Raw genomic sequence first — 9846 nt, forward strand, 5'->3', positions numbered from 1 at the left:
GAGCCCGTCAACCCCCTTAAGGCTGGAAGGTGCAATGATATAATAGATGATCTGTTTGGCACTAAGATGTGCACTGATGGAACTGCAGACTGTTTGAGAAAGACTCAGGCCTAGTTACACGATAACTACACAAGATACTTTCGGATACTGCCACTTGGGAACCGAACCAAAACCGATCCTAAAACCGGAAATGAATTCGCATAGCCCGCTTCCGAATGATAGGCTCGATGGTAATGGCAGCAGCCTTACCAGAGAATTATACAATATCCTGTCATATCCTGCACCGCATGCCTCTCTGCCAGCGGAGCATGTAAAAGTCTGGAATAAAAGAAGAAAATAAACATGATTAATAACTGATCGGGAGTAGACTTTTAGCCGGACATTGAAGAGGGAGCGCGACATGAGCGGAGCCTGAGCAGTATATGGTCGACAGACACCGCTGTGCCAGAATTTGCTCCAGAAACTTCTGATGCTGTGTGCTTCCAGTGGATTGCCGAAAGAGGGAGGCCACTCTTCTGGCTCATCAAGTCGCAATATAACAACGAAGAAGACGGGTAGAAGATGGGGAACAGATGGCTTGCGGCGAAGCTGTCTGCACTGGTATCATTCCATTTCTTGCTCCTTCTCATTTTCTGACATTGATTCAAAGTTTTTGGGTAGAGCAGGAAACCTTGACACTTCATCACCAAAATTTTGGAAATGAGGAGGATGCATGAACATTGAGCAGATAATCATACACTCCCATCAATTACACTGGTAATATTGTCACCCGCTTTGTCAATGAAGATGTTGCTAGGGGAGAGATCAGAGTGGTGTATAATTAGTTGGCCTGTTCCAATCTTTGCATGCTGGAATGATATCTGGAGCAATTTGCCCTGAGGGTCAATCATTTTGCAGCTCATGTGGAAACCTCAGTTTGTCAAATTTCTGAAGTCATTCAAGCTCTCTTTGACTGATAGCTTTTAACATATCTAGTGTTGAAGTCCCTGCATTACTCAGAATTAGTGAAAATATTGCAACATTGTAAGGGCTTATCATACACACATGGATCTCTATCAACTTTGATGTCTTGTCTGTGGTATCACCACCAGATCCCAGTGGATGGCTCTATACAAAAATGATTATTATCGGAGATATCCACAGTTTGAATGTTCTGCAGAAGGAATTCTTTAAAATATACTGCTGCTGGCAGGGAACTGTAGACTGAAGAGAATAGTCTTGATATTCACAATCTTTTCCACCAACAATTTCCTTGTCATACAACTCATTGTGTATCATATTTCGTCCAAAGCTTTGTCTTGCACTTTTTCAATGATGATGTATTCACAACCCAGAGAATTGGAAGTTGTCAAACTCCAGGACAAGACTTGGAGAATAGACAGATCCTTGAGTTGCAAATATTCAACTCTAGCTACTTCACTTGTCACCTCATAACTGCAGAGAACTGTACATGGATATGACAACTAGATGATGGCATTGCACTGATTTTTGAATAAGATGTTGAAAACATGGTATGAGCCCCCTTCAGCCAGCTTTGTAAAATGGAGGATATTGTTGGGTGTTTGAGTGACAGTTTCTGCAACAATTGAAGGGAGTCTATCAACATTGAAATACAAATGATGTTCCACAAGTTGCTTCTTCTTGTTGTACCTAGCTTGAGTGAAAGAGTCAGCTAGGAAGCTACACTACACTGTTGACAAGCGGTACCCACAGCCATCTTCCGAATGTTGGACTGTAAAAAGGGTGTTTCAAGTCGTGAACATCTAGCATATTCTTGCCAAACTTCCTTTGCAAATTGGTTGACAAAAAATGGGTGTTGGAAACGGAGTTGGGATAACGGGAATGAGAAACCAAACTGGTTTGAGCGTGTTGCGAAGCTGATTAACGCCGCACATTTCAGGCGAGTTTGAAAAGCAGTCAACTGGCGGTATTAAATTTCAAGACGCGCAAGAAACTTTACTTGCGCACATTCTAGTATTTAATAGCAATAATCGCCAATGATGGAGTGAGCATGAAGTTAGAGTTAGGAGGGATATTTAGCCGCGCGACGCGCCGCAAGCCATTTTAGACTTGGGAGGTCTTGCGTCCCAGGCCCCTTTTTTCTAATAACTGCAAACGCTAACCCAACAAAAATAAAAAGAAGTGAGGTAGTTATTCATAACAGATGCTAAGTCAAACAGAAGCAGGGCAGCTATGCAATAATGAAAACACAAATTTATGTGGCCAGCCCTGGGATCCAATCAATCTCAGCTGCCACTTGTATTCAATGAAAGGATATATAAATGGAATCATACAAGTTCACAGTGATTAGTATTTATTAGAAACCTGGCAGTTTGGAATGGATAGACTGAGAGCCTCTCTGCTGCCCTTTCATGGCATTGCTTAAGGCACATAGTAGGACTGGATCTCATGAATTCAGTCTACATAAGGACCGCCATAGAGTGTTCCAATGAAGTCTCAGACCCCAAAGTCCCATTCATTTCTAATCAAGAAGACAAGTAATTGGGCGCATTGGCCTGAGAGAATTATACCTATTGTGATTGAAAAGACTCATCCGACTCCTTGACTCGCTCTGACAGATACACACGCTCCTGTCAAGTACATGTATATGCCAAAATCCTTCGATATCGTGCTCCGTTTGCTAATAATGCTCTTTAGGAGACGTACCTATATCACTACCGCCATCATGAAGAAAGTATTCCGCACCGCCAAAAGGAATGATATCAACCGCATCCAAGAAGTTCACAAGTGTGACTGCCACCCGTGGAGGTACAGCGTACCCCAAGAAGCCAAGCGAACTCCAAGTCCAACCGAATGCCAGAAAGGTCCCCGCACCGGTTAGTGAGTGGCAAAGGAAAAATGGTGGGACACATGCAGTGATGGGTTCTATTTTCATTACGAAAAGGTGGTTCGGGAGACGATGTGAAAGTGCCTAGGACGAGTTTACCGAAGAATCTTCCAAGAAAGAGTAGACCTGTCATCTCTCAACCAACGCCGACATAAGCGATGAACCGGTGAATAAATTTGGTAGTTTGTTTTGCATCTGCTTGACATATTAGTTGGATTCACTTTTGTATATATTCCTTTGGAGTGTGTATTGAGTATTTTAAGGCTTCGAGTTTATCTAGGCTGTGAAAATATAAAACGATCGCAATAATTAAAAATTCGATCATAATTGATCCGGGAACTCTGAATTGCTTCAGTATCGTTTCTCTTCGGGTAGTTTGTCCTGATGGCTTGGGCAAATTACTACTAGTGAACCATGCTCTGCCTGGTGAAGTTAAATGCCTTCTGACATGGTAGTATGCCAAGCCCTTGATAGGAGGTTCCAGTGTTCTCGTCAACGGATATCCGCCAGGGCTTTTTTCAAACGCCCGTAGAGGATTGCAACCGCTCAAAACCACCTTCATCACGCCGCACCGAGGTCTCGAACGCTTTACCGTCGCTACAATGGGGTTGGCGACCTCACCCAGGTTCTTTCAGCAACGTATGGAAGAAATCCAGCAAAATTCTTATGGCGATTCGCGTTGGTCTATGTCGACGACATCATTATCTTCTCGCGTTCGCTAGACGACCATCTCCATCACGATGACAAAACCGACTTACGTTTTCGCAAGGATGGCAAGCCAGCCCGCCCAAGCGTATCCATTATGCGGGATCCGACTGTGGAAGGGCTTCCGGACGCTGTCTCGATCGTCAAAAGACTCGCGGGACGCAGCGAGGAAATGCCCTTTGTAGACCGCGAATTCTTCGTGCTGCCCAGCCGGCGACTGATCAAGGAGTTGGGACAGCTGCCTGCCCAACGAAAGCTGCGCTGGCGAATGACAAACGACGGCTTAATTACTCCTCGGACGGTCGATCCCAAAGGTTCTGCTAATTGGGATGTCGTTATCCTTCAAACTCGTGGGGAAATAGCTCCCACCCCCCGTCGGTCTTTGGCCAAGCAACAGATGGAAGCCATCAAACCGTCCGTGCCTGCCGCGGATCCCGCGGCAATTCCTCCAGTGGGCGGCCCCACGACGCGCAAGCTGCCGATTAGGCGTAAAGAGGGAGGAAAACCACCAGCAAGCGCAGCAGGGTGCTACATGTGCAGAGGCCCTTACTACACCAACTGCTGCCCCAGGAAGGGAGAGACCAATGATCGCCCGGCGAACCAAGTCAAATTGGAGGGTGCCAGAGAGGAAGACGACGACCTGCTGGATCTAGACCACAGTCTAGATTCTGACAGCGAGTCAGAAAAATAAACAGCAAGGCAGGCACTGAGGGGCCTGCCTCATCCACAGACACTCCCTCCGATGATTATCCAAGCATATTTAACACCGACATATATGCTATTGCGGCATGCAATATCCCTACAAGTGATCAAGAATACATTAGTAGACTGTAGAATTAGCGCTACGCCTTCCTTACCATTTCCATAGTTACATGTCATGGCAATCTCTCAGTTTGCATTGATACAGGCGCGGGTATATCACTTATTCTTCCCTCACTGTCAGCCTGCCTCTATGCCACATAATTGGTGCATGGGCATTTGAGGAGTCAGTTCAGATACAAATGAATCGAACTTATTCTTAGCAACAGCTCTCACCTTGAAGGTGAACAACAGTTCTCTTGTTTTTCTGAAGGGCGAATTCCACCTAGTGCGATACCTTGGATGCAATATGATTATAGCGAACCATATATTGTCACCGGCGAAAGCCACCATTGACTTCCACGGCGAGCGCATCATATTCGTGGGTATGTCCTATTTCAGACTGCCATCACCGCTCACGCAAAAGAATCGAACTTCAAATAAAGTGAAATTGGCCACCGTACGCAATGTGCTCGATCGCCTGTCGCAGGCTGTTCCGGGAAGAAATTATTTCCCCATAACTGGCTCAAATTACTTTCGAGTAGGGTAAAGAAAACACTAGGCATAACGCATAACTAGTACAGTGACAGTATCAGTGACAGTATCAGTGGCGAGGTTGGGGTGCGATATGCTGCATGAAAGTCTCCCTGCCAACTGTATCTTGGGCCAAAGTTTGGAACTCGGATTCGTAACTTAACGAATTAGCATCGCTCGCATAATTTGGCGGCATCCGTATCGACGAACCGGCCGCCTTTATCCCAGGAATTCTGAATTCCATAGTAATATAATGTACAGTACCATCTGGAATCTGGGGCCTTGTTATTCGCTCGTATGACCTCGTCCGTCCCGGGGACCAAACTTCCATGCAATTAGGTTGCCCAAATACCCAGGCAATGTCAGAAAAGAGACCCTGGGAATCTACCAAAGAGCTGACAGCGTTATGTTTGCATTTGGTGTCGTTGCAAGGTGGCTGGCTGGCTGGAGTGAGAAAGCAGGCCTGTTGTCTGTCATTGATATGGCTGAGTGACACCATTTCGTCCGGCTCGAGACGGTCACTAAGCCTATAAATTGGGTATCCATTAGTGAACAAGCACATACGACCATAGGGAGTGGAAAGCAGGGCTTCCCGTCCGCTCAGCCATACTTAAGCCACTCGCCGGCCGGTTAGTAGTTGGGTGGGTGACCACCAGCGAATCCCGGCTGTTGTATGTTTTTCCTTTTTACATTCTTTTTCTTTTTGCTGATAGCTACCATACTGAGAAGAGTTGGCCAGATCGCGCGGACAAACCAAAAACTGTGGATTTGATGATCTGCTGTGAAATGCACTATCATGATCTCTATTGCCATGGCTCATATTCAACTTTATCATTCACCTTCAGACCTTCTAAATTAGCTGCATGAGACAGAGAATGGAATTACAGGTTGTAATCTGAAGTATCTGTGTCCATGTTGACTACTACTCTTCACTCATTTCATTGAACAACTGTGATGGATCTGGTAAAGCTTTGTGAATTTCAATGTTGGCCGTTGCGGCCGTTGCGGCTATTGCCTGTGGCGATCTCCCTAGATCACGTGACCAACCACTATATTAAGCTCTTTGTAGATAGCTCCATCAATACAATCTTCAACTATCCTACAGGTTATAGCCTGGATGGCATGTTTTTCTTTTTAGAATGTTGCATCAACATTTTGACAAGGGTAGTTCATCTTTTTTAGAATGTTGCATCAACATTTTGACAAGGGTAGTTCATCTTTTTTAGAAAGACTCTTACTTTTTACTAGAGATATTCCATTTTCCCTGAATCCGCCGGTTGGCAGATTCATATCCTTTTCAAAAACGCGTTCTCCATTGCTGCGAACGTCACCCGTTTTACATACCCAGGAAAGGCAGCCACCTCAATATGAGTGGTACGCCTGTTACTCCAGAATCCAGCTCAAGGCCCAGGACCACCCATTCTTCTAGGCGACTCATTGATAGGATGACCACTCATTATGAGGAGGATCTTGAGTTGTAAGATGAGGGTGATGTCAGTTTTTACCAGAGTGTGGAGTTTGATGATGAGACAACGGAGATGCTTCAGGACAAAGAAAAGCAGCATCAACATTCACACTCACCTGCAGAATCTGTCCATTCTGACCCTCCGCCCTCCACTGGAATGCCTATTTTTAATGGTGATCTGAATCAACCCATTTATTGCACCGCAGGCAACCTTATGAACCTTATGCAGTTGATGCTCCGGAACCAACTGGCTGCGGCTGAAACTACGCAACGTCTCACTACACCTACCCCTGCACAAAGCTCAAGAGATACTATGAGGGATGAGTTGCGGGAATACCAGAAGAAAGTCAAATATGCCCTAGACACCAAATCAGTGACCACATTTGACGGTTCTAATTATGAGGCCTGGCGTGTCGGCATGTTGGCCGATGCAGAGGTTATTGGTGGAACCAACATTTTATTGAAGAACCAACGAGAATCCCCTTTTACACGTCGTATCGATTCCGAGAAGTGCTCTTTGTAGATAGCTCCATCAATACAACCTTCAACTATCCTACATATTATTATTATCTGCTGAGTCAATATCATATTAACTTCCTACTTAGGATAGTGCCGTAACTGCCATTCAACTTATACAATCCTTTGTATCAACTTCAGACCTCAAGCAAACACATACGACCATAGGGAGTGGAAAGCAGGGCTTCCCGTCCGCTCAGCCGTACTTAAGCCACTCGCCGGCCAGTTAGTAGTTGGGTGGGTGACCACCAGCGAATCCCGGCTGTTGTATGTTTTTGCTTCCCCCCCCCTTCTTTTTTGCTGATAGCTGCCATACTAAGAAGAGGACCTGCGCATATCCTATATCCCTTTCCGCCTGTATCCGATTAATTCCTGTACTAGAGGAAGCGGGCTCCTTGAGAGAAAGAGCACTGCTCCGCCATAGCCGCGTATTCTGCACTGTCAGTTAGATTTCTGATTCTGGTACGGCCACAGCTTATCTCTAGATATACCATTCCATCAATAGGAAGAACCTCTCATCTTGAAATAATTTCAGCATATTTCCGGCTCTAGTCATGTTTCCGTCCTCCTTTACATGAAGGTCAAGTTCGGCCTGTGTAAAGCTAATGGGACATTCCATTGTATCATTAGAATGTGATAGTGTGTCCCAGAGTGCTACAATAGAGATCAGACTCTGTTGCAGGAAGAATAAATTTCTATTCTCCCAGACACAAATGACAAGCCATGTCAGATTATGTTTTAGCTAAATATCTCTGTGTCTCTATAGTACTTCTCAGTGATTTGATGCGTGTTTATGAATCATTGCTTCATCTCTCTATGTATTAAATTTATTCGCTTGAGCTAGTTTGTATTTTGGGGTATAACTTATTGTTGGGGGTCCCGGGTTGATCGACCCTTCTACCAGCAGTGCGCTGGTGGTGATTGAGCTCTTTTGCCCCAGTAGCCTACACTTATGCTATAAATGAGGTAATCATTTGGTGGATAAACACATACGACCATAGGGAGTGGAAAGCAGGGCTTCCCGTCCGCTCAGCCGTACTTAAGCCACTCGCCGGCCGGTTAGTAGTTGGGTGGGTGACCACCAGCGAATCCCGGCTGTTGTATGTTTTTTCTTTTTTCATTTTTTTTTTTTTTCGCTTTTCATTTATTATTTTTATTTTACTTCTTCACTTACACAATATATTTTAAATACCCTTTGATGTTCAATTAGCGTTTAAAGTTGTTCGTTCTGTTGGGGCATCGGCGTTCCTTTGATCTTGCTTGGAAATTGGTGGGCGCTTCATGTTGACCGCTTCCTGGAAGCCCAAAAATTCGTTGCGGGACCTATTTTTGGGAATGGAAGAATCGACGTTTGTTTACACATATCGATGGAACAAGAGTTAAATAGGAGACGGGGAATTGAAACTTACAATGGAGTGACAAATGAGGTCGTTCAATACGAATATAGAAGGGAAAGGTGAGGGCACCTTGAAGATAAAAAGAAAAGATATAAACAGCGAACAAATAAAATCCATACGAACTAATTTTGAGAATCCCGCCCTCCTGGAGAGCTTTCAGCCATGGCACTATGATGCTGTCCAATTTTTGCCTATTTGCATGCAGCGCTGGTGGTTTCAGGATGTGCTGCTAAAATCCTCCCCCCGCGTCAGGATAGTTGGTACGCGGAGCCAGAAACATCAGGGAATATAAGCGTGGAGAATTAATTAATTCGATCCCGCCAGGTTGAGAACAAGCTGAAACCACTTCTCCCTCTAGGTGGAAAAATCTCCGTGGACTCGGTATATCAGTATCTACTTTAATTGTCCTGCGCAATTCGGATCCATCGCAACTCCTCGTCTTCCAGGCGGCATATTGCCGCAAACGAAGATTGCAGTCCATCATATATACCCTTCGACCTGGATCCGCTACTGGTGGACTCTTGGGGGTCTTGATGCCCAATAGTACAGTCTCCATAGACGTAGTATTTGTAAGATAATTTTGTCCTTGTTTCTTGTTTTGACCTGGTCGTGGACTCGTGGTTGCTTGCGCTAACTATGCCCGCCCGACAATTGCTAGCTAGCCGTCGCGCTGAACCAAGGGTGGTGGGTGATGGTCACCGATTACGAAGGGCTACATGCTCAGCTCGCTGCTGGCCCGCAATCCGGGTATGCCACGCTCGATTCGGTACGCGTGGTCCTCAACGAGGGACGGAAGATTGGATTAGCTGCCGACGTCAGGTACGCGATATGGGGTTATTCTGAAGGCTCATTGGCTGGCGGTTCGGCTGCAGAGTTGCAACCGCCATACGCGCCAGAGTTGCACTTCACGGGGGCCGCCTTGGGCAGTATCATTGTCAATATCACCTCAGTCGTAGAATCGATTAATGGAGGTATATTCTCGGGTCGCTTATTTAGAGGCTTCTACGGTCTTGCCAAGACCTATCAGAATCTCACAGCGTGGATGGATGAGAATGTGCTGCCTGACAAAAGGGCCGAGTTTTTCAAGCATGCTACAAATTGCCAGATCCAGGGAATAGATGGAGCATTCCATGATATTTTCTCCTATTTCATTGATGGCGAGAGGCCCATTTATGAGCCCGTCCCCGCATCCGTGCTTGACTGGTCTGGGCAGATGGGCCGTCGCGGAATGCCGACCATGCCGCTGTTCATGTATAAAGCGTTCGGGGACGAGATAAGCCCTGTTGAAGACACTGACAAGCTGGTACATAAATATTGTAGTAACCGGGCCACCATTGAGTACTATCGAAATTTGATAGGGGGGCACGTCACTGAAGCCATCATCGGATCTGTAAACGCTTTAGAATGGGTTTCAGATCACCTGGCTGGGAGACCTGTGCGGAATCTGGGATCTTGCAGGACAGAGAATGTACTCATAACAAAGATTTGATCCCTCCGCCCTTTCAACTCTCGGCATGGAATTGTACTCTCTCCTAGGGTCAATTATAGGTTCCAGTTTGGGAACGTCATGAGAACAGTATTGG

At 45.7% G+C, this 9846-nt stretch overlaps 3 protein-coding genes and 3 non-coding genes across 6 annotated transcripts; all 6 read left to right on the top strand.

The window, feature by feature from the left end:
- Window positions 1-2717: 2717 nt before the first annotated feature.
- BDBG_17425 (uncharacterized protein) lies at window positions 2718-4691 on the top strand (the record flags this gene model as incomplete). The annotated part of the gene is made up of 3 exons (XM_031725146.1): window positions 2718-2837; window positions 3323-3455; window positions 3571-4691. The coding sequence occupies 3 exons, from the start codon at window positions 2718-2720 to the stop codon at window positions 4242-4244; spliced, it is 927 nt and encodes a 308-aa protein (XP_031579563.1). The 3' UTR covers window positions 4245-4691.
- A 756-nt stretch (window positions 4692-5447) lies between these two features.
- On the top strand, window positions 5448-5563 carry BDBG_17426. The gene has a single exon (XR_004198599.1). It is a non-coding gene; the product is annotated as a 5S ribosomal RNA (ribosomal RNA).
- A 689-nt stretch (window positions 5564-6252) lies between these two features.
- BDBG_06678 (uncharacterized protein) lies at window positions 6253-7043 on the top strand (the record flags this gene model as incomplete). Its single annotated transcript, XM_002623193.2, has 2 exons — window positions 6253-6362; window positions 6384-7043. 2 exons carry the CDS (start codon window positions 6253-6255, stop codon window positions 6871-6873), a joined length of 600 nt encoding a protein of 199 aa, XP_002623239.2. The 3' UTR covers window positions 6874-7043.
- BDBG_17427 lies at window positions 7025-7140 on the top strand. Its single transcript, XR_004198600.1, has one exon. It is a non-coding gene; the product is annotated as a 5S ribosomal RNA (ribosomal RNA).
- Window positions 7141-7857: 717 nt separating this feature from the next.
- Window positions 7858-7973, top strand: BDBG_17428. The gene has a single exon (XR_004198601.1). It is a non-coding gene; the product is annotated as a 5S ribosomal RNA (ribosomal RNA).
- A 4-nt stretch (window positions 7974-7977) lies between these two features.
- On the top strand, window positions 7978-9752 carry BDBG_06679 (secretory lipase; the record flags this gene model as incomplete). Its single annotated transcript, XM_031722721.1, has 2 exons — window positions 7978-8523; window positions 8622-9752. The coding sequence occupies exon 2, from the start codon at window positions 8955-8957 to the stop codon at window positions 9750-9752; it is 798 nt and encodes a 265-aa protein (XP_031579564.1). The 5' UTR covers window positions 7978-8523; window positions 8622-8954.
- Window positions 9753-9846: the final 94 nt, after the last annotated feature.

This window comes from Blastomyces gilchristii (genome assembly GCF_000003855.2).
Source record: "Blastomyces gilchristii SLH14081 genomic scaffold supercont1.14, whole genome shotgun sequence".
Classification (NCBI taxonomy): Eukaryota; Fungi; Ascomycota; class Eurotiomycetes; order Onygenales; family Ajellomycetaceae; genus Blastomyces; species Blastomyces gilchristii.